The sequence below is a fragment of the Stigmatopora argus genome, chromosome 19 (assembly GCF_051989625.1).
Source record: "Stigmatopora argus isolate UIUO_Sarg chromosome 19, RoL_Sarg_1.0, whole genome shotgun sequence".
Classification (NCBI taxonomy): domain Eukaryota; kingdom Metazoa; phylum Chordata; class Actinopteri; order Syngnathiformes; family Syngnathidae; genus Stigmatopora; species Stigmatopora argus.
Window position 1 is genome coordinate 12,356,551 of NC_135405.1, and position 24,668 is coordinate 12,381,218.

The window sequence follows — 24,668 nt, forward strand, 5'->3', positions numbered from 1 at the left end:
CAGAATCCCTTTATTCGTTCTTGAGTTATCTTGACAACAAACAAATGGTGTTTTCATTTCTATAAATAACTTATTTTTGCCACCACATTAAAATACCTCACTTCAAATAGCCTATTAATACAATTAATAGACAGAAGACTAAACGTCAATAATCATCATTTTTGAGTGAATACCCTTAAAATGAGCACTTAATAAAAATGGAATAAACTCTTGTGTTACAGGTTTAAAAAAGTTCAAATGTGTGTCGACGAATTGACCTTTGACCTGAGGGAAAAAGACCCCCCCCCATGTACTAATGACATGCAGTACACAAGGCACCCACAAGGTAACGCTGCAAAACTTTTTAAATATGATTTATAGGATAACAGCACCCTCTGTTGTTTGTGTCTTTTTTTCTTAAAATTTTTGATCATGTGTATAGTTATTTTTGTTGCTCATTCAAATATTGTAACAGGAAAAAAAAGTTGGCATAGCATTTAGAAATTAAATAATCATATGAATAGTTCAAAAGTAACTTAAATATAGATATTTATTTTGAACTTGTCAACCAATTTGAGTTTTTTCAAACCATTTTTGCTTGTAATTGTAAAATAAATCAGATTGGAAATTAGAAAAGAGGATTTGGAAACAAGTGGATTTACAAGATATGATTTATTGATGCATTCTTTAACAACACTTTAACACACTTGTTTTTGCTGTTCACAGGTGGGCGGAGCCTCTGAGGCACCTCTTCACAATCACTTGTTTCGCCAGGTAAGGCTCTGACTTCCATTTTCATGATTTTTAGGGGCTTTAAATCATTTTTTATTTCCTTTCTAGTTTAATTTCATAATATTACTGTCAACGGCAACTCCAAAGTTAAAAAATAAATACAGAAAATATGATCTAAGTACACTTATAGCGAATTCTATTTAAAAAATTGTGACGTCACGATGGAGGCAAGAATGATTCCTTGTTATCAGTTATGAAACACAAGTGCTCATCTCTAAAATGTAATGCATCATATTGCTAAATATTGATATGAAGCGCTTAGATAAGTGCGTGTGAACTTTGCTCTTGCTAGTAAAAAAAGGATTTATCACAAAGAATCTTCCGCGCAGCAGCAGTCGGGTTTCTCATGGGAGTGAGCGCAAGAAAAACTATTTGTGTTCAACAATTGGAGTTTTTATTTTGAAATTTTGGATCTCGTAGGAGCAGACATGATCAGCCGTAACTTCAAAAACGTTTTGGTGGTGTCGCTAGGCTTTCTTTCGCTTTTTACGGCGTATGGCGGACTGCAGAGTCTTCAAGTAAGTAGCAACTGTTTAGTCTTCTTCTTATGCCTAATAGGAATGGATATATTTGTCCCAAAAAAATGTTTTCAGATTATTCTAAAATTAAGGAAAAGGTACAAAAGTAAGTGTATGAGTGTAAGGATTTTTTGCATGTTTTTTAATATTATTTTATTGTACAAAAATATAAAATAATTTCTAAAAATATTTTACTTAGCTTTTCTTCATTTTTTTTAATTTATCAAAAAATCATTTTAAAGCCTATCGGCTCTCAAATACTTTTTATATTAATAATATACAAGACATTTTTTAGAATTTTTCTTATAATTAATGTATTTTAAATCCAATTTAGAAATCCTTTTTAAAAAAATCTTTATTTATGCCATTCAAAAAACACTATGTTTCTCCTATTTTATTTCATAAAAATTCAAGTACTTTAGTTTCATTGGTTGTTCACAGTTCATGTATTTTCTAATATTCATATTATTTCTCACAGCCCAAAAAACAACAACACAATACTACTTGTTTATATCAGAGATGTTTTATCATACAGTAAATGTTGCCTAATTAAAATAGTGATCACGCGGAGTCATACGCGTCATGCCGAAAGTTCCCGTTTTAAAAGCTCCTAAAATGAAGGTGTGTCAACTTTTATTTCCATTAAACTGCACGCGAGATACGTTAACTCTTCCCGTGCCAATAACCATGACAGGCGACCAATCATCCTCGCAATGACCCTCACATGTAGGCGTCCGTTCCATTTGAACGTCGATGGTTGTCGGTTAGCCACCACGTGAACGTGTGGATTTCCGGGCAACTTGTTAAGTTCAGTCACCGATTTCCCACGCCGACCTTTTCAGAGCAGCCTGAATGCGGAGGAAGGAATGGGCGTGGCATCCCTGAGCGTCATCTACGCCTCCATCATCGTCTCCTCCATGTTCCTGCCTCCCCTCCTGATCAAGAACCTTGGCTGCAAGTGGACCATCGTGGCCGGCATGGCTTGCTACGTCTCCTACTCCTTCGGGAACCTCTACCCGGGATGGTAACGGACGTCCATCGCCGTCGCTCCAACGGAACGCCGCTCTACAAAATTTAGGCTAACGCTAAAAACACTCAATGGACTTTAGGACACTCAAAGCTAAAGACAGGAGTCTGGGGAATCGAACCCACGACCTCCGGGTTGGAGAACGACAACCACACGCCACCACAAAATGGCAAAAATCATACTTGCTATCAACGTTCCCTCTAATTTTTTGTTTGTCTGGGCAGAAAGACAACCTCCCTGAGCACACTGAGTACCAGTGTGAGCAACATCATCATTGGTCGCTATGGGCACACACCAGTATCACACTTGCCATAAGCAGGTGCATGTCTACTACACATAAATGATTTAGTAATAATCAAATGTAATGATTAATATCTATGAATGGGCGGCCCAGCGGATGAGTGGTTCGCGCGTCAGCCTCACAGCTAAAAAAAAAAAAAAGGGATTTTATTTTGTGCGCTCCATATGATTTGCTGTGCGCAGCTTAGAGGGCACATTGCTCGCTATAACATTTTACTACCAGTTTGCTAAACTATTTAAGATTCATTGATTCATTTTACGTCGTGCGCTTCCTCACGAGGGTCACGAGGGTCACGGGGGGGGGTGCTAGAGTCGACCCAGCCGACTTTGGGCGTGGCCAAAATTCCCCAAAACGTAATTTAAGACTTATTTAGATTCACGTTAACATTTCGGACATGTAACTTTCACAACTCGACAATGTTGACCTCATTTTTAAAAATATTTTAGACCCTTGCTTCTAATCGTTCCCCTTTTTAAAGGTGGCTTTATTCTTCAGGTACACGCTGATGCCCACCTCCGTCATCCTGGGCTTAGGGGGATCTCCTCTATGGTCGGCCAAGTGCACCTACCTCACCATCTCCGGCAACGTGCAGGCATCCAAAGAAGGCAAGAAGGCGCCGGATATGATCAACCATTACTTCGGCATCTTCTTCTTCATCTTTCAATCTTCGGCCGTTTGGGGGAACCTCATGTCCTCGCTCATTTTTGGACAAGATACCAACATAAGTAAGTCCACCAGTTTCCGTATTTTTTGGACTATAAGTCGCACCGAGTAATGTTTCTTTAAAAAAAAAAATCAAACATATTTTCCGGACTTCATGAATGAAACAAAAATGTAAAAATTCTCCCACATCGCCAGCAATCATTTCGGATGAGCAGCTCCAGACTTGCGGCGCGTTTGACTGCGGGCTAGCCAGCACGTCCAACAGCACCACCCGCAGGCCGTCGCAGGAATTGGTGTGGACTTTGGTGGGATGCTACATCGGTAATGCCCGCGCTATGTTACGTCAAGATAATCGCCGCCTTATTTTCTTCTTATTTATTTTCCCGGGGCAGGCGTGGGGGTGCTGGCCATGTTGATCGTGGCCATTTTCCTGGACAACATCGACCAGGAGCAAGCCAGTCGTTTCCGTGGCAACCGGGAGCCATTTTGCCACACCTTCCTGGCCACTTTTCGTCTCCTGAAGGACTGGCGTCTGCTCACCCTGATCCCGCTCACCATGTACAGCGGCTTCGAGCAGAGCTTCCTGTCCGGCGAGTACACCAAGGTATGTCTTACAATAAAGTACGCCTTTATTTTGAAGGCGCTATGTGGGAGTAAGTTGCGATGGTTCGTTTAAAAAGTCGTTTTTACCACCATCTTGTGGCGGGTCAAAAGAATTGCTTTACGTTCATTTGAATTGTGGAGATGAGGACGAGTATAGTAGTTGGCAGGAATTATGTTAAAGTGAGGTGAAAAGTTTTATTTTGAAAAAAAAGGAGTGCTTTTCTGCCATGTTGGGGCAGTGTCATGCTAAAGAATGTTTTTGTTCGTTTTAATTTGAACTATCTTGATGTCATTTGCCGTGTGCGGTCTTTTAGTCGCCTGAACTCAAACAACGGGCGACCAAAAGAGCAGCGACAAAACAAGGTAAAACAACAGTGTCTACGCATGAATAAAAGCCAACAATGGCCATGAGCAGTTTCACTGAGCCGACGTGTGAGTGTAGAAGAGTTTGTATGTACATGCGTTGTCCCTTTAAGAAGCTACGTCAGTCAGGGTCTTAACAAGTTCTCCAACAAAACACAATAAAAGTACTGGAAATTTTGAGCTTTTCTTTAGCCTAATAATTAATAGGGCATTAAGTATGACTAAATAATAATTCACAGTTTGTATTTAGGGAATTTGAGAAACGATTTAAATGGTAATTATCAATAACCTTCCGGGCGACCAAAAGACCGAGTACCGTCATTTGCAGGCCTGCATTTGAAGAAAGTAGCACTTTTTATGGCAATGAACTAAGTTGAAGTGGGCAAGAATTTCATCCACATAAAAAAATGTTTTTGTTTTTCAGAATTACGTGACGTGCGCTCTAGGAATTCACTACGTGGGCTTTGTCATGATGTGTTTCGGGGCGTCCAATTCGCTTTGTTCCTTCCTCTTCGGGCGACTGGCTCGCTATACTGGGAGGGCGATGCTCTTCCTCTTGGGTAAAAAAACGAAAAATCCCCCTTTTTGTCTTTCAAGATTGCTGTCAAAATGCTTTTCCTTTGACTTTTTCGAAATCTATTTGCTTCCGTCCAATCCATTTATGCATCACATCATGTTTTCCCCTTAGCGGCGGTGGCTAACTTCTCCTGCATTATCGCCCTGTTGTACTGGAAGCCTCACCCCGACGACTTGGGCGTCTTCTTCGTCTTTCCCGCCTTGTGGGGAATGGCCGACGCCATCTGGCAAACGCAGACCAACGGTCAGAACGCAAACACATTTTTAAGCGCTCCCATTATGTCACTTTTTGACTTGCGATGTCTCGGCGGCAGCCCTGTACGGTATCCTGTTCCCGGGCGATAAGGAGGCGGCCTTCGCCAACTACCGCATGTGGGAATCTTTAGGCTTCGTCATGGCCTTCGCCTACAGCACCTTCCTGTGTCTGGAGTACAAATTGTACATCCTGCTGGCAGTGCTCTTGCTGACCGCCGCCACCTACCCGGTGGTGGAGTACTACGAGTATAAGCATCCTACGAATGCCGTGGAGGACGGATACTACAAGGAAGGTATTACCATAGACGACAAAAAGGTTTTCAGTCAGACCAAACTCTGAATTAACGTTAGCTGCAACTGCAATCGTCTCACAGTATACTTCATTTGTGCTATTATGTTACTTTTCGAAAAATTGGAAAAAAGGGTTAATATTATCCTTTTTAAGTTATTCTAAATAATTCATGGATTTTTAAATATTTTTTTAAATCTTGAGTTTATGTTCGCTGTCTTGCAATGTTTTTGTTGTTGTTGTAAAATTCAACCGAGAAAGAAAGCATCCAGATAAAAATGTTTTTGTACATAGAAAATCTTTTATTGTACATTTTAAGTGACTGTAACAATATTAATTATTTGTTTTAAAAAAAAATAAAAAATGGACCATGTTGAGAAAATAGTTTAGTTTTTTTTTCTCCATTATCAGACGCCCCAATAATTTGATATTTTGCATTCTAATGAGCAAGTGTGTTTTATATGTCGTTTAACCTGTGTTGTCTTCAATTAGTCGTCGACGCCCTCCTGTGGCCAAATTATGCAATAACAGCAGTTGAATAAGAACATGGCATAAACGTATTATTATTTAAGTTCCCACTTTATGCCAAATTTGTTTTAAAAAAATTCAATGGTTAGCAAAAAACTAAAGTTTACAGAAAAAAAACATCCTTCTCATACTTGGATTAATCACCAGAAAAAGTATCTAGTATTTTTATATATCCCTTTCAGCAGCGAGTGTGCCACATACAACATGGCCGACGCAGTGACGACCCAAGCGGAGTCCTCACGAGACCGAGAAAGCTCGCGAGATTCTGCCCCGCCTCGCTCGTGTTTTACCTGCGGCCCCTCCCTCTTCCTTCCTAGGTCTCGCCCCCTCCCTCTTCTGGATTGGCCGCGTTCAAAGTCTAATGTTTGGACGAGTACGGATGAAGGCGGGGCGTCAACCAAGCCACACCACCACCACACCACCACCACCACACCACCACACCACGGACGCTAATTCCAGCCGCTCTTGCGAGCCTCCAATCCCGCTAAAGAGGCTTAACAGCCCGGTGGCAGGAGGGCACTCAGCGACGCGAACCCAAGTAGGATTCTTTTTCTTCTTCTTTTTTTTATCTTTCTTCCCCCCGATTGTTTTTGGTTATATCGGTCGAACCAGCTGCGCATCTCACGCTAATCAAGCTCCGCGTTCGGATCGCTTCGGCTCACTTCGGCTCGCTTCGGCTCGGTTCGGTTCGGCTCGGCGAGATGTCCGGCGGAGCTTCGGCGACACAGCTTGCCCCGCTCGGATCTTGATTGCTCGACCAAGCGACCAAATGTGCGCCTGATTTTTAATCGTTTCTTCTCATTTCCCGTGCACTGACCCCGACATTTTTTCTATTTCTTTTTTTTGAAGCGCAACCTCCAGATTCCAGAATGTCTTTTTAACACCATTCCACAGTTGAGGCTCGGTTGAGCCCGATTTTTCCCCCCTCTCGAATTGAACCCAGTCGTCGACGCACCGAGCCATGTCCAAGAACCAGTCCGAGGTATCGGGGGACGACCTGGCCCAGCTCAGCGACGGCGAGCTCCTCCGCGGCGGCAAGGAAGATCTCCTCCGTCTTCTGCGGCGAGTGGACGGCGAGAAGATGAACCTGATGATCGAGCACGGCAACCTGATGAAGGACATCAACCGGCGGCTCCAGGTGCACCTCCACGAGATCCGCAGCCTGAAGGAGGTCAACCAGAAGCTCCAGGACGACAACCAGGAGCTGCGAGAGCTCTGCTGCTTCCTGGACGACGACCGGCAGAAGGGCAAGAAGCTGTCCCGGGAGTGGCAGCGCTTCGGCCGCTACACGGCCAGCGCCATGTGGAAGGAAGTGGGCTCCTACGTGCTGAAGCTCAAAGAACTGGAGGCCAACCAGGAGACGGTTCTCCGGGAGAACGCCGAGCTCAAGGAGATCGTCCTCATGCTGGACGAGGAGAGGAACGGAGCCGGTTCCAGGAGCTCCATAGACAGCCAGTCCAGCCTGAGCAACCTCAACGGGGGCACGGGGACCGTGCGGGACGTGGGGGACGGGAGCAGTACCTCCAGCGCCGGGAGTGCCGGGAGTCCGGACCACCACAACCACAACCACCACCAACATCACCACCACCACCACGTTGTCCACAAAGCCGCCCCGGAGAGCGCCAAGTTGGGGCAAACCGTGACGCGGAGGTCCATGGACGACCTGTCGCTGCCGCACCATCACAGAAGCATCCCCAACGGCCTCAATGGTGAGTGAAATAATCCATTTAAATTTATTTATCATGCCTTTATATATATTATATCTATTTTTAACCCCTCATACAACTGTCTAAACTCATTGGCTCCCATTGTTGGAGATGAATGTTCATTCGCCCATTCAAAACGGACGAGACGTCCATCCCCGTCAATGGCAGCCAATAAATTAAAAAATAAAATTTTATGTGTCAAGATGTTTTTTTCCAAGCAAATATTTTTTTATGAAATAATTCATAAAAACCCGATGAGTCTTGCACCGATACCGGGCTGATATTGAACCCATTTTTGTCTCATCTAAAAAATTGGAAGTGGAATGATTAACTTTGATTCGCTGCCGTGCTTCCATTTTAAAATGGATTGGACGTCTACTACTGACAAATTCAATGAAATTCACAACAGATAATGAACGATTGGACGTCTACCGTCATCGTGGAAACGGCTTCAAGCGTGCCTTTATGGGAGTATGCGTAGCTGGGGGCCATCTTGGATGTGTCCACCAGTAATTGGATGCTAACAGAGTACATATTGTTATTTCTTACTCCTCTTCCATATTATTATTATTATTTTTATCCTGTATCGGTGCAACACATTTAATGTCTATTTTAATCGGTTTAATTGAGTCCTTTAATATCCACGCCATTATTTTCTGACTCATTATAGCATTTCAACACGTTACTGTACTGTAAATTAGTGCGTTTGCAAACAATCCTGTTGTGTTTTGCCCCCCCCCCTAAAAAACAAGCTTACCCCCAGCTAGTTTACGTGCTTAAACGGAGACGGCATATGCTGATGCTTTTAGGGATTATGCTGGTAGTTGGCGGGGGGCTACATGGATTAATCCCACCACCAAAACTTGATTAGGGAGATTAAACTGGACTCGTTCAGGCCGCATCGTTAAGTAGCTCCTTCCAAAACTGTCCGTTTGTCTGTCAAATTAGTTTTTTTTTTTTAAATTTAGCAAAAAGGAAGAATGCTAAATCTGATTATTGACTTTAAATGGATTGGACGTCTCTCTAGCTATCATAGGCATTTAATTAAAATCAATACCTTTTATAAAACCGGGTATAGATTAGATGTCTTGCGTTTGTTTACATCCGCCGCTCTTATGTTGCAGCTTGAATGCATTTTACATCGGAATGGGCCTTCAAAATAAAACGCGCACGCGATGTGAAACGACAGCGACCCCGTTTTTCCAAACGCGACGGCACGAAAAGCTCATCGCGGATGGTCGAACTGACGCTAACGCTAAACCCAAATGATCTGGAACGCGGCTTCATCCCCTCTTGGCTTCGCTTTTGTTTATTTTGATTTCTTTCTTTCTTCCACCCTCACATTCGCCAGCGTTTCCTGGAATTGTGGGCGAATGTAGCGACAAATATGGAGGGGGAAAAAAAAATCAGGGAAGCATACACTAGGGAGACCTTAATCCCCAAATACACAGACACACACACGTTTTTTAACGGTGTTTAGCCGTCTTTACGTAACATCGGTATTATAGCCCCCATCGCTAAGCTGCTGTATGGCTCACGCTGGATTGCTTCCTTTGCTACAAATATGAATTATGATCTCTGAATAGGTGGATATTTGCTGGCAAATATACTGTAGGTAGATTGGTTACATTTCTTGTAGTAAATCTTACAGATTTTTAGCTAAAAAAGTTAACGTACTGACCGCTAGTTTCATTTTGCGCCACTTCTTTGTCATTTTAGGGTATTTATGCTCACTTCCTGTAAATTTGAGGTCATATATTATGATTTTGTGGAATTTTAGGCGTTTGTAGGTGGTTTCTTGTTGGGTTTGAAGCATTTTAAGGTTCATGGGTTGCCGTTGACGGTGCCATTTTGGGTCCAGGAGCGAAAAAACGAATGTGATTTTGCGACTAAACGCATTGTATTGTTTGTGTTGTGTGTAGTATAAATGAGGTACAAAGTCCGGCAGAACGACGTGGCGCAAGTTTGACCCGCCCGAGTTATAAATATTTCATTCTTTAAACTACGTCAGGCGTTAAACTAGCGCTCTTGGCCTCTTATCAGTGTTTGAAGTATGCGAGCTGCTGCCATTTTGTCCATTTGCCGCGGGAAACTTGAGCGCGGCGGCCGTGTGGCGAGGTCACACGTGTTTAACCCCGTCTTCAAGCTAGTGTAAACGTCAAAGTCAGACAAACTGGGCTAGGAATAATTGGACCGACGTGGGTCGAGAGTTAAAATGATTTGATGAAAAACGCCCGCAATCGGTGGAAATCCGCTGTAAAAAGTTCCTGTTTTCAATTTGGTGCGTTGAGGAAATTGAACGTTTTGAAGCGGTGTGTGATTACTTCAAGCTGTATTTTGAAATGACGTTTACCGTCAAACTGACGCAGGAATTCCAGAGGAATGTTGTCGGGCTGCCATCTTTTTAAGTCAAGTTATTATTGATTATTTTGGGAAAATTACTGCTTAACATTTTAGCTGTAAATATGCTAAGCGAACAGTGTCATTGTTTTCAAAACAAAAGCCCTTGTTTGGAGATATCTTTCATTCTTACTGTATTTTTTGGAGTAGAAGTGAAATTTTGGGGGGGATTTTGTAAATATTGGAACAAATAGGAAACTATAGCATAGTAAGAAATCAAGATATTTATTGTTTTATTGTCTGAATTGACGGAACGCTGCGTGCACTTTGATAACTTTGGAGATGGGTGAGGAGTGTGAGAACGAGACCCCGGACTTATTGTAGCTCAGTGGGTGTTGGGTAGGGGGGGGTGTCACGGTAGGGTCGGAGTGGGGGGCGGGGGCGTGTGCTTGTTGGCTGGGAAACCTGAAAGGGGGGCTGGGATGGCTCAAAAGCGACTGGTTTCAGGGCGGTGGCGTTGGTGGCGGGGAAGGGAGGGGAGGGGGGGCGACCTGCTGTCTACGTAATTGAGTTTCTCTCGTGACCCCTCCCCAAACCATTCTTTTGGTGTCCAGCTTGTGTTTTTTTTTTTATGGTGCAGTGTGTGTGCAGGCATCTGTCTTTATAGTCAGTGACCACCTGATAACAGAATAGGGCCTTAATGCTAACCAAATGGGAATGATGAATGCTAGTGTAGTATTTACATTATTACAGTGATACCTCGAATATCACGGTTAATAATAATAAATTAAAAAAGTAAAATAAATAAATAAGATAATTAATAGCGGAAAAAATAGTGAATTTGTGATAAGTGAAGATGCGATAATTGAGGGATTACTGTAGTATTATTATACATATTGATTGATTTGTTTCTATTGTCAGTTTTTAAAAACGAATTAGTGTTTGCCGGCATCCAATTAGTGTTTCTTTTCCAAAAAAATCCCTCCGTGTCACCCGCATAATACTCTCAAACGAGTCCTAATCAAATGACGGGTGAATCGGCGATGTACGAGTTGCCACCGAGCTTCGAGACTTCCACTTTGCTTCTCTCCTTCGCCCCCAGGGAAAGACGTGACCTAAAAGCTCTCCGTGAAACCGTAGACGCCAGTCTCCCCGTCGGCCACCAACGAGGCCACTTTCAAATGAGTCCTTCGTGTTTCTGGGTCGTCGTGGTTGGGGGAGACTTCCAAGAATTGGGCCCCGATCGCTTAATAACGGGAATTCCAATCATTAATAAGGGGAGCAATTGGACGAGGTTGCCAGGTATGCGATCGGGTTTCGGTAAAGCAGTTTCTGGCTTGCGTCGGCGCACGGCGAGGCCGGCCGGCCGGCTGATAATGTAGATAACAACACGGGTGCGCGCTCACAGAGCCCGAAGGGGAAACTCTCAGCTGTGTACTGTCAATGAAAAGCCGGCCCGTCAGGATGTCCCACATTCCTGTAACAACAAAAGAGGAAGCCGTGTCGTCCTGGCGGCGCGTCAGATTTGACTGGAACAGGAAAGTGTAAATAAAAAAAAAAGGCTGGGCCTTTATCTTGAAAATGAAAATCACGATGAACCCCAGGCGTTTCCGAAATACACGAAAAAGCCTTAGAATAGCGTTCCCAAATCTTTCCCCTCCAGTCCGACTTCCCGTCAACCTGCCGGCAGAAATCTGGCAACGCCGCTTGAAGTTATTTCAGGCCTTCTATCGGTGAAAAAAACGTCAAAAAGTTCCCGCTCTACTTAAAATCAATTCCCGTGGTCTGGTTGCGGGTCGCTTTGCTTGAACGGGGCCTGCTCGGTTTCCACGGCAACGGCGGCGAGGGGACGGGTGGCCTCGGAATCGCTGAACTGGGACTAAGGGGGACGTTGGGGGAGGTTATGGAAGGTTAGGGGAGGGTCCACCCGTACTAGAATGATGTTAGGTCAGCTCCTTGTTTTTGATGGAACCCTCGAAAAAACAAACATGGCCGCCGGGGGTGCAGAAATTTCCCCCTCAATAGTCGTTGAACGTAAATAAGGGCTCATTCCGTCTTTTTTAGGTCGAGAAAATAAATCTGGCGTTGACTCGGCGCCAATTTGTCCTTGACTCCTCCCACCCAGAGGTCTTCCGTCGCCCTCCCTATTGATTTATACGCCACGTTTCTAAAAAAATCTGATTAAGGCGCAAACCTGACATGTGGGAGAAGGTCAGCAAGGCTAAGCATCTGCCGTGACGTTAAGAGCGAAAATCCAGGCGGGGTACGACACCATCAGCACTTCAGTTTTGTCTACGCGACACTACGGCGACCTTCGCCGGTCCCGAGACGCCAAAAGTCAGCAACTCGGGGGCGACGGGGCGATTCTTTATCAGCCTAGCGACAGTCGTTAGCCATCGGTTTGGATTTTTCTGCCTGTCAGCTCGCAAACTTTGTCGCTTCAGAGTCAGCAGACTTGACCTGTCGGCAAAATAAACCGTTTTTTTTAGCCGTGTGGTCCTAACCGGTGGTTTGGAACAACTGTATTAGCTTGAAAGCATTCCGGATCCTCGTGCTCGGTGCGTCAGATTACACAGAGTCGATCGCCGCTTGACGTTATAGTTGCGATTTTTAGTTGTTTTTTTTCTTAGGCCGTTCTGGAGCATCTGGATCGAATTGTTCCCCGCGAAAAGGTTTCTGGAACGGTTTCAGGTAACCTCGCCGCGCTCCTCCCGAGGCTAATTTCCTCCTCGGGGCCAAGTGCCAAAGACTGGACTGAGTTAGCCGGAGAAACATGTTTGTTTTGCTTTGGGCGCGCCAGCTAAAATAGCGAGAGATGCTTCTTTGGAAACAATCGCAACGTTTTGGAATCTCAAAGCATAATAAATGTCTGAATGTTTTGGCGTCTGGTGACCGGTCTCCATCAACCTTTTTAGCTTAGCTAAAATGCTAGCTAAGCTCAAACAGGATTCTAAAAAAAACGTTTGGAGCTCGGTCTCCAAATGAACCAAAGCCGGGAATTTTTCCACCGAGAGACGTCGGAGATTATTTCCTAACTCCGCAAAGTCTCTTCTGTGGTAGGTCCAGAATGACGACACATTTTTTTCTTGCTGACCCAGCGACATGCACACCGAGTAAAAGGATATTTCATAAATATATATATATATATATATTTTTAATCTGAGGCTAGGAAATTCCATCCCTCAAGCACGAGTACAGTAATCCCTCAAATATCGCGGACAAAGGACTTGGACTAAAACTCCCATTTACCAGTTTAAAAAAAAAAAAAAATCAAGTGGAGAGCAACTATTTTTACTGAGTACAGTATTTAAATGACATTTTGAAATATATACATTTATATTTAGATATTAATACTTTGTAGTCTTGCTTACAGCTGTAATATTTAATAATTGTACAGTAATTCCTCAAATATCGCAGACAATGGATCCAAGGCCATAAGAAGACAAAGGACTTGGACTAAAACTCCCATTTACCAGTTTTTTTGTAAATTTATATCAAGTGGAGAGCAACTATTTTCACTGTGTACAGTATTTAAATGACATTTTGAAATATATACATTTATATTTAGATATTAATACTTTATAGTCTTGCTTATAGCTGCAATATTTAATAATTGTACAGTAATTCCTCAAATATTGCGGACAATGGATCCATGGCCATAAGAAGACAAAGGACTTGGACTAAAACTCCCGTTTACCAGTTTTTTTAAATTTATATCAAGTGGAGAGCAACTATTTTCACTGTGAGTACAGTATTTAAATGGAATTTTTAAATATATACATTTATATTTAGATATTAATACTTTATAATCTTTCTTATAGCTGTAATATTTAATAATTGTACAGTAATCCCTCGAATATCGCAGTTCATGTAGAGCAGAAAATCTAAAAATCGCAAAGTAGCATTTTGTTTCCCTAGTCCTGGTAGCAAGAGTGGCTTCTGCTTAGAAGTTTCAGTGTGGATTTTCACATTTTTATGATCTTTAAAAATATATATTTTAACAATTAATAGCGGAAAAAAACAGCAAGTAGTGAAATCGCGATAATCGAGAGATTACTGTACTTGTATTTCTGAATAGGCGCAAAAACATGTATTGTGCTAGTTATAACTTTGCGTTTTTTTTTTCGTTTATCGCAGCCATGTCTGGTCTACATTCATCGTGATATTCGAGGGACTACTGTACAATATTAACATCCTAAAAAAATGCATCTTTCTTTACAGAGATAGAAGAATGATAGCATTTTTAGCGTCGCCAACTTGTTGAATGCGAGCCGCTTGTGGGATATGAGTGGAGGTATTTTCCCATGCAGTGGGGGTTTCAAGGGGTCGCCATTGGACCCCCCGCCCCATGTCCTACCCCCACCATGCCCTACATTAAGCCAAGCAATGGACCCGACCATCTGCCGCCGGGTCTATTGTCCCGACTATTTCCACTCTTCCTCTTGTTTAGAGGCCTCGTTGGCGTGCCAAAATTGGGCTAATCCCAGCATTCCTCGTGGAACCAGAGCCAGTTGGACTTTGGGACCGGGTCCCCCCAACAAGACCGGTCTTTTCAACGCCACTCCATCCCAAAAAACGAAGCCCCTGCGAGAAAAATCCAGATTTCGGAGACGTGAAAGTTCAAGCGGAGTTTAGCGTTCGATATTTCGAATTTGCCGCAATCCGCGTGCTGGTGAAATTCCGTATTAAGGGCTCAGATTTTGCGGGCCGGGGGCGCTTTTTGTTCATTTGGACGGCGACATCCCCGACAATCGTAAAGCGCTTAGTTCCAAAGATGACTTTGACTAAATCGATGGCTGGCAAAGGCGTAAATGCCCTTTTATCTTACTTTCTGATAGCACACGCGTTCCCGCGCTCACGCTAGCGGGCTGACCGGGGGGGGGGGGGGGGGGGCGTGGCCGTGCGATTATCTGCAAGGTTTGGAGATGTTCCTGGATCTTTCTCCGATCCTCTTTTTGAAGCGTTGGCCGGGCAGATGTTCGGATCACGTCTGATTAAATTCCAAAGCTTTAAGTCCCTTTTGTTTGGTTTGTCAATAAACCGTGGTGCGTTGAAAGATTTTATGGAATGGAGACCATTCTAAACAGCTATGCTAATGACATTTTACATGGAAAAAGTGATTTTTAGCACTGAAATCTGGCAGTTTTTTTCGCCATTGCACTCAAATCAATGGGTCATGGAACGCCCACTTTTCACAGCTAGTCTGGTTGTGACATCACAACCAGAATGGATGATTGGGTTTAACTTTTTAGAGTTGCTGAGTCACCTTTTAAACTGGCAGTTGTGCTTTTTTGTGCTTTGTACACGTCGTTAGCTCAATACTAGGTCACACATGGCAACTATGTGTTTATTTACTTTAAATCAGAAGGGCTAATAACATTAGCATGCAACTAGTTTGTGTTATTAGGAAGACTTAACGTATTTCTGTTGAAAAGAATGAGCTAAACATGGCAGTTGTCTTTGTGGTCCTCTTGCGCACTTTAGTTAGTCAAACTTTTCCATCTGTATTATTGCCAAGGTGAGTTTTAACTGCGACACTCAAATTAAATGTTGTGTAACTTTGCGGAACGGATTAATTGAATTTCAAGTCAGATTTACATTGTAAAGTGAGCTTCCAATAGGATTCGAACCGAGCTTAATTTTTTGTGCCGCATGACCCACTTTTGTTTGAAACCTTGAAATATTATAAGAGGTTAGGATTATAAATCAAGGACTCCACTGACGTCACTTTTGCGAATCGTTTCCTCCAAACGCTTAGTGTAAATATGTTAAGGACGCTTTTATAAGCAAAAATGTCCATTTTAAACAACTTAATCACAATGACAAAACGAGCATTTGGAGAAAAACTGAGTCCACATTCCTAATATTCCGACCGCATAACTCACGTTGGTGGGAACAGAATTTCGCCATGAACTGAAAATTATCTTCATAAAGATATCCAATTTTTTTCTCAATTCTCAATCTCTCACTTTCTTTGAAGATCTTCCGATATTTGATGGGGATGTGAAATTAATTCTCGAGTCCACCATCTCCCCACACGCCGTTTTTGCTTGGCGTTTTCGACAATAGCCACTTAGCGCGTGGCTACGCTATCCCTTCAATTTGGCGGAGGCGTTTTCAATTGATTTATTTTTTACGTTAACGTTAAAAGGATTTCAAGAACGCCATCGCTATCTTCATCCTTAAGAGATACAACGGAGTTAAAGGGCATGGTGATAAAAGTGCCCTTGTCGGGGGGGGGCGGAGGGGGGGCGTCGGCATCTTGATAGGAAGATCCAAGGGCGCTACAACGCCAGGCACCTCCTCTTTTTTTTTTGCTTGTTGCTAGGATACCGTGCCCATCTATTCAGTATTATGGGGTGCGCTTCCAAAATGCTTTCCTTCCAAGGGGGATTTTTTTTGGGCGACGTATTAAAGCGAAAGTTGCACGCGGGCCAATTAGCCGCATTAGCCGCTAAAACGAACATTTGAAGTTCATTTAAGTCGGTTAGCGTCTCCACGTGAGGGTAATCGCTCGCCGGGTAGAAAGTTATGGGCTGGCGGGGCGGAAAGAATAAATATATTTGGTAAGTTCAGCGACCGGCGAGGTAGCGACAACCCCCTCGTCCCCGTGCGTCCCCCCGCTTTGGAAAGCCTGTGGCTATATTCAACACAGATGTGGCAAATAATGGAAAAGCTGACGGAGGCGGGTTTTCGCATCAGCGTTCTATCAAATAACGGTGGAGGGAAAATGCGTGGAGAATGATGGAGAAGAAAGGGAACGGCGCAGTTGGAGGGGGACGGAGGGACGCCGTTGACGGGGATGGATGTCTAATGTGTTTGAAATGGGAGACAATGACTGCAAAAATAATATAGAAAAAATATGCATGATTTTTTTTTAACAGTAAAATACAATGTTTTTTTCTATATAAAAAAGTAGAAAAATATATTGAATTATTTAATGAACTGAATTCAAAAGAATATACACTATGATTTAAAAGAAGCACTTAAATAATAAATACATTGGGAGCCAATGAATGCAAAAATAATATAGAAAAAATATGCATGATTTTTTTAACAGTAAAATACAATGTTTTTTTTCTATATAAAAAAAGTAGAAAAAATATATTGAATTATTTAATGAACTGAATTCAAAAGAATATACACTATGATTTAAAAAAAAAACACTTAAATAAAAAATACATTGGGAGCCAATGAATGCAATCACTGGAAGTAAGATAGAAAAAAAATATGCAATTTTTTTTAACAGTAAAATACAAAGATTTTTTTCAAAAAAAAGTAGAAAGATTATATTGAATCATTTAAAGAACTGAATTCAAAAGAATATACACTATGAAAAAAATACATTGGGAGCCAATGGCTGCAATCATTGAAAACAATATAGAAAAAAAGGCAGTTTTTTAACAGAAAAATACAAAAATGTTTTTCCTAAAACAGAAAAAAGTAAATAAAAATAATTTTTAAAAAAGTATATTGAATTATTTAAAGAACTGAATTCCAAATAATGGACACTTTATGAAAGTAAAAATATTTAACAAAAATTACAATGGGAGCCGAAAACTGCAATCATTCAAATAACATACAGAAAAATACATTGCTTTTTTCCTAAACAAAAAAAAGTAGAAAAAATTATATTGAATCATTTAAAGAACTGAATTCAAATGAATTGACGCTTTATAATTAAAAAAAAAAACACTTCAAAAAAAATACATTGGTGGCTCAAATGAACTTTCTTTGCCCTAAATTCCCTCTTTTAAGTTTGAAAACATCAGCGCACCCGCTTAACATTTTCAATTTCATATTTCGTGCGCGAGTCGTACCAGGCGCCGTCCCGCAAAATCGTTAGCCGGCCCGAGTCGCGCAGCGATTGCGCAATAGGACCAACCTTCGTCGCACACTCCCTCGCATTCCTGTCCGATTCCCGTTTTTTTCCCCCCCTTCTCCCTTCTCTTAGGCCACACCCGTTTTCCAGTCGGTGGTCTGACTTTATTTACTGCGACGGCGAGCGGTTGAGTTACGATCCGCCCGTCCTCGCCAAGTCATTATCGCGAGTCCCCGCTCGTTTTCAGCGTTCTACTCGGAACCTTTTAAATTATCCCGGAAGCCGGCTGACAGGCAATCTTGAGGAAAGCGAGCGCGACACATTGGCGTTGTTAAAAAATAAATAAATAAATAAATAAACGTGTTGTGAAGCAAGTCACGCATCGACTCGCGTGTACCAAACGTGACGTGAGTGAGTCATGCATTGAGATAAAAAAAATGTCACGTCGTCCATTGTTTGGTGAGTGTGCGTAAGCTGTTCCCGTTAGCACAAAACTGAAAATCATTTGTCCATTTAAATCGGAGGAGAGAATTATTGCTGATGCATTATCATTCGATGTGAGCCAATAGATGGGTTTCGTCCAATGTTAGGGTCAAGAAAAAAAGCTGGGGTGAACACGCAAACTCCGCCCTGAATCTGGTCCAGTAGGAAGCTAGGCGAGCTAGCATATGTCCCCGGCGCTAATCTGCAGCTTTTATGGTAAGATGATTAGAGGATTGATAACCCTGTATTTCAAAACACAATGTCTGGTGCCAGGACAGGTCTATGTTTGCCTTATTTAACCTCCTTTTATTCTAAACAAACAAAATACATTTGTATGTCTTATTTTGAAATTCCACTAAAACAAGACCCCACCCTGAAAGAACTGATTGACATATTTTGCAACCAAAGATAAATAAAAATCATCATAATAATTCTTATTTAGAAAAAAAACTACATCTTTAAAAATATAACTTTTTCCAAAATAAAAGTAAAAACTTAAAATACAAGTAGAATAAAACTGAATTAAATTCAAATTAATTCCAAATCTCCCCTTGTTACAGTTCACACGCCCCCCCAAAAAACTTAAACAATACCGTTTTAGTTTTTTTTAATTGAACTAATTTCTAAAGATTATTATTTTGAAATGCAATCCAACCCTCCGAGCGGTACCACCTGCCGCCCTGCCGTTTCCCGCCCGCTAATACGAGCTGACGCAGCGTCTCGCCGAGGACATCTGACAGACAATGGGGGCTACCGACCTAGCATCTGAACCCCACCGTCCACTTTATTTTGAAAAACTCCCTCTGAAAACCCGACAAAACCCCCCATGCAAAATAACCGCCATATAGCTAACATAGCAACCCGCGTCAAAACAAATCGCCTATAATTTCCTCGTCAAAGTCATATTTCATAACCCTACTTTAAGTCCTACTTTTACGCTAGCTCTCGAAACCCCATCAAGTCCCGCCTCCCGGTTTAGGACCACGGGCGGGCGATAAAGTGTCCCCGTAAACACCCCCGCCGTGTATACCGTAAAAAAAAAAAACGCGGCCACCACCCCCTAAAAAAGCGAAACCCGACATCGTCGAGGTCTGCTGTAATAAAATTAGCGCTTGATGAGTTTCCATTAGGGTTTATGAGGTGTGTTGGAGTGTTGGTGGTGTTCCTGCGGGTGTGCGCGCTCATCACATTGATTCGGTGTGGGCTAACCATCTGGCCATAAACCTTTAGACACACTCGCTAATGGATTTTGTCCCCCTTTGGTGCTGTGTGTGTATTGAAATTTAGATATGTGCGCACGCGCGGGTGTGTGCGGGTAACGCCAATAAAACTAATGGCCGCCATGTCTGAGGTGAGGCTTAGGCCCAATAAAAAAAGAGGGAGGGGCAGAGAAGATAAGATAAGAGCGTGCTGAGCTCTGATGTGGAATTTTTGACGTCAAAAATTGGTCATTTTATGGCCTGATATGAAGTGATAATCGATTTTTTGGGATTAAATCAAATGTGTTTTGTTGAGGGAGGGCTACACAGTGCACTCACTTTGTTGTTGTTTGTCTTTTTAGGGAGGAGGCTAGCTAAAATGGCTATTTGGTTATACGTGGGTGGATTATGGGGGTTATTACAGGGGTGTGTACGCATTTTGAATTTTTGCATTGTGGACTTATTGTTGCCTGTTTGTTCCAAGTTAGCTAATACAGGTGGTCTTTGGGTATGCTGATCATGTCTACGGGATGATTAGAGGTCTAGTCTTGGAAGCCGGGTGGTTGTAGTTCAGTTTGAGCTTGTTTTAACCCCATTTTCTTTATATGTAGTATATAAATAACATTTATAAATTGGTTATTTGGTGCAAAACTCAATAATTTTGCCACCAATGGCAGTCAAAAAGTGAAAAACATTAATATCTAGTGGCCAAATTGTATTTGACAAATAGACAAATAACATTTGACGTACGCCTCCAATTTTATTTTGTTTTTGAGAATGACAATGCTTGAAAGTACATTAAATTTCTTCTTTGTGTGATGTACTTCTTCGATATTCCCCCCCCACACAGCAGAATATCGAAGAAGTACATCACACAAAGAAGAAATTTAAAGGGACGTTGACAAAATTGCATAGATAAAATAAATCGAACCTGATTGAAGTTGAATTCATTTAACTGGTTTTGAAATGTAGGAAATAGTCTGCACAAATCTGTCTTTATGCGCATATAAGCCGTACCCAAGTGCTTGTTGAAAAAATAGAGCTGGGAATCACGTCGATATAAATAGAGCCGTAACGTAGCACATCCACGCTAGCGTGACGTTCCAAAGCCTGCAAGTGTGTGAACTATCGCCATCTTGTCATCCAATCAAATGCCCTAAATTTCCTACATTTGGCCAAATGTCATCATGGCGGCCCTCCGGGGCGTCTTGATTGAATAATATGTCACTTTCAGCTCTGGGTTTCTATTGCTGCAAGTTAAAGAGTAGATAACAATTCTTTTTTTATTTATTTGCAGGCACGATTGAAGGTTGCGTGCTATAATTTTTTCTTGCGAGTCAGCGTCGGACTTAACACGAAGAAATAGACGAGACGGTGTCAGGAATGTTCGGAGGGCGGCCATCAAAGTGCGGCAGGGAGAGAGAAAGCGAAAGCATGCGGCGCGGTGCGGCGCTCACGTGGCTCGGCGTTAAAGCGCGAGTGTTTGAGGCCCTCCAGTTGGCCTGTCAGGTCACGTATGTTCTCCTCCGGAAAGGCGCCGCCGTTTATGTAACCTGACTTTGCCTCGCTTTGATGTCTGCCAGGCGCCCGCTTTTGATATTTTAGACACAAAAGTCCAATGGAATTCAAGTGAGAGAGTTGGCAGCCAATGACTTGAAGACTTCAATTGTTGTGCTTTGAATTGGTGAAATTCTTTGCCGTTTTTGTTTGAATACATTTTTTTAATGAACTTGAAACTATTCTATCGGATTTATTTTTCTTTTTACATTCATCTTGTGACTCTGGTGAGGATAAGCAGTTCAGAAAATGAATGGATGAATTTAGAGTCATATTTTTTTGTAAGTCTTTTTTTTTTATGTGATTCTGAATTCAAATACATTTTTTTATGAACTTGAAACAATTTTATCGGATTTATTTTTCCTTTTACGTTCATCTCGTGACTCTGGTGAGGATAAGCAGTTCAGAAAATGAATGGATGAATTTAGAGTCATACTTTTTTGTAAGTCATATTTTTTTAATGTGATTCTGAATTCGTAAACCTTTTGAAATGTTCTTTTACTCCCAAAAAAGCCTTTGTTTTTCTAAATAACCAAATCCTAAAATTGTATTGTGCTTGTATATTCTTTCTTTTTTAAACTATATATCATAATGTCATATCAGATTGGACGTCTAACAATAATTAATAGCGGGCTGACATGTCTCGATCGGCCATTGCGTAATCCTTTAGCTCTCCGGCGTCCAATTAGCACGCCAATAGCGCCGTTTCATCCGAATAATCGGAGACGGAGCTCAACCCGACACAAGGCGCTCCTTGTTTCCCGGGGTCTCGTCATGGGAGACCTTTTGTCCTCTTTCCGTCTGGGAAAGAATCTCTGTCGGGACGAGTAATCACGACAAAGTATTATTACAGAGACGGAGCGCGTCTTCGCGGTAATTACATCCTCCGAAATCCTATTTTCCAAATGTTAACTCGCTAGCGAAATGCTGTAGCCGACTTCTATTTGTATGCTTACGCAAAGTCGTGGGTTAGCTTAGATCACAGGTGTCAAAGTGGCGGCCCGGGGGCCATATCTGGCCCGCCGCATCATTTTGTGCGGCCCGGGAAAGTAAATCGTGAGTGCCGACTTTCTGTTTTCGGATCAAATTAAAATAAAGAGTATAGATGGATATTAAATTTCCTGATTTTCCCCCTTTTAAATCAATAATTGGAATTTTTTAAACCATTTTTTCTGTGTTTTTAGTTCAAAAATCATTTTGTAAAATCTAAAAAAAAATATATATAAAAAAGCTAAAATAAACATTGTTTTAGATCTATAAAAAACTGAATATTCAGGGCCTTTAATCCAGTTCATTTAATCAATTTATAAAAAAAAAAATCAAAATATATCTAAAATGGTCCGGCCCACATGAAATTGAATTGACGTTAACGCGGCCCGCGAACCAACCCGATTCCGACACCCTTAGCTTAGATGCTAAGTGTCTTCTGCTATTTCATTCTGTAACACTATTCACTCAAATCTCATTTATTAACAAAGACACAAACATACGTGATCGTATTATATTAAAAATGGCATCATAATACCACGTTTTGCTATTTGGCGTCCTCTGGTGGCCTTTTTTTGGTACAGCAAACCCCCAGGAAGGCATTTAACGTCCCAGCAAAGCGCAAATGTCTTTTATTTTGTCTACGTTTTGACCGACAAGAGTCGGAATTCCAGTCGGCGGCCAATTAGAAATCGTAAACAAGCTAAGAAAAAGACTTTTGGCCGCCTTAACCGCGCGTCGTTTGAGTCTGCTTACATAAGCGCGACCTCCGCCCGATTAGCATCGCCGGCTTTTACGAGGAAACAAGACCGCTATGTAGATTTATGCTAATGACGCAAGCTCGGGGGGTGCTGACTCCGTGGCAACGTGTCCTGGAATGAAGTTAAATCTTTTGTTAAGAAACATTTGGCAGCGAACCCTCGTCTTTCATTGCCCAATCCAGATAAATAGTGAGTTAACTAGCGTTTTCGGCGCGTATATCACCGTATAATGACACCAGTACTAAAATGTAAGCATTTATAGTCATAGTCGATGCGTCAAAAATCTGCTGCGTGGGTATTGCGTCGGACCCCCGATGCGATGTGGCCTTAATCTTTTGATTAGGCCGGAAGAACGGCAATATGGACGCCGTTTGGATTTAATCCCGCGACATCAAAGCCACGGGGATTATATTTGCGCCGCAATCTTAATTACTGCCCTTGTTTTGGTGTGTGTGTGTGTGTGTGTGTGTGCTGGCTAGCTACTTATTTAGAACAAGGCAAAACAGAAGAGATTAGCGACGGATTGCTCGGGGCAGCTTTTGTTTGGCGTGGTGGACCACCACAACATTTTATCTTCTCCTAGGAGGACATGGATTAGGCTAAAATGTCCAAATTTTGAAATCCGCCCACATGCAATTGTTAGGACGGCCGTAGATGTCCATTTCTTCGGGGAAATAAAATTAAATACATTTTAGAACATGTGCGTCTGTGGCGACTATAAATAAAATTGTCTGTCTTGGCCCCCGACAGACGCGAGACGCAAATTCGGCGTAATCGACGGCAACAAGCGTCGCGACATTAGCGCGTCCCGGGCGACCTGCGTGCAAATTGAGTGAAAGGCGGCGCCGACTGTAATTACATCCTCAATCGGGAGTCAGGAAGTCAATTGTTTTGAAAATCTCTCCAGGGACTCGCGCTGACAATTACGCATGAAAATAAGCAGGCATTTTTTTATGAGGAGACAATTCGGTTCAATATTTTCAATAGGTTTTGATTATTTGCTGTCATTTCTGGACTATAAGATGCTACTTTTAATTTATTTTATTTTATTTTTTTTAACAGTGCAGTGTCTAGTCTGGTGCAGTTTAGCATTTAAATGTATATTTTGGGATCGAATTTGGTGGCTTGGCAAATAATTTAATTGAAAATCTTGTAATAAAAATTAGATATTTTTTTTAGGACAATAATAAGACTGTCATGTGATTGGCTGGACCCCAGTTCAGGGTGTAAGTGAGCTACTGCCAATAGTTGGCTGGGATAGGCTCCAGCACCCCTGCGACCGTCATAAGCCCTTTATACATTTTTAAAAATAATTTTAAGCAATAATGGATGTCATTTAATATATCACGTTGAATACAGTGTATTGTCAATTTACATTGATATTAATCATCACCACGACTTGATTTAAAAAAAATCTAATGGTAATATCTTATATTATAATAATAAAAATTAAAATCTCATGGTAATATCTTATATTCTAATAAAAAAAAATTAAAATCTAATGGTAATATCTTATATCATGAAGATTTTAAAAATCGAATGGTAATATCTTATATCATAATTAAAGATTTTGAAAATCGAATGGTAATATCTTATATTATAATTAAGAATTTAAAAATCAAGGTTTTAAAAATCTAATGGTAATATCTAATATTATAATAAATACATAATATATAATATTTAACTTGCATGTTTTAATCAACATTTTTTCCGTCATCTGAATTCTAATAAAACCCTTTTAAAATGCAATTTTTCCCCCAAAATTCCTAACATGTTCAAAAACGCCAACTAGCTAACTAGCTAACTTTGTGAGTGAACTGAAGTGGACTCCTCCTGAATATAAACAGCCCCCAAGAACATTTTCCTTTAAACATCTTGAGCTCATTGAACAGACAAGTCGGTCTCAGGGGGGGCCCGTC

The 24,668-nt window shown here is 41.7% G+C and overlaps 3 protein-coding genes across 6 annotated transcripts in view; all 3 read left to right on the forward strand.

Moving 5' to 3' along the window:
• Window positions 1-24,668, forward strand: part of stx7l (syntaxin 7-like) — a 53,694-nt gene that overhangs the window by 27,115 nt on the left and 1,911 nt on the right. The gene's annotated exons all lie outside the window — the stretch shown is intronic.
• unc93a (unc-93 homolog A) lies at window positions 1,151-5,525 on the forward strand. The gene is made up of 8 exons (XM_077586669.1): window positions 1,151-1,289; window positions 2,132-2,313; window positions 3,113-3,342; window positions 3,476-3,601; window positions 3,673-3,884; window positions 4,671-4,806; window positions 4,935-5,066; window positions 5,137-5,525. Exons 1-8 carry the CDS (start codon window positions 1,200-1,202, stop codon window positions 5,415-5,417), a joined length of 1,389 nt encoding a protein of 462 aa, XP_077442795.1. The 5' UTR covers window positions 1,151-1,199; the 3' UTR covers window positions 5,418-5,525.
• ccdc85cb (coiled-coil domain containing 85C, b) overlaps window positions 6,280-24,668 on the forward strand; it is a 50,117-nt gene continuing 31,728 nt past the window's right edge. For 2 of the 4 annotated variants that reach the window (XM_077586673.1, XM_077586676.1), the window contains exons 1-2: window positions 6,280-6,432; window positions 6,744-7,603. In XM_077586673.1, the coding sequence (XP_077442799.1) occupies window positions 6,856-7,603 (748 nt within the window). In that variant the 5' untranslated portion in view covers window positions 6,280-6,432; window positions 6,744-6,855. The other 2 variants (XM_077586675.1, XM_077586674.1) reach the window with 2 other exon arrangements.

What these genes read in the sequence shown, in the direction of transcription:
- unc93a (XM_077586669.1), top strand. Translation starts at nt 1,200, where the DNA reads ATGATCAGCCGTAACTTCAAAAACGTTTTGGTGGTGTCGCTAGGCTTT. An exon ending in TGGACAAGATACCAACATAA is followed by an intron (nt 3,343 to 3,475) that starts GTAAGTCCACCA and finishes CCACATCGCCAG; the next exon opens with CAATCATTTCGGATGAGCAG. An exon ending in CTGGCAAACGCAGACCAACG is followed by an intron (nt 5,067 to 5,136) that starts GTCAGAACGCAA and finishes TCTCGGCGGCAG; the next exon opens with CCCTGTACGGTATCCTGTTC.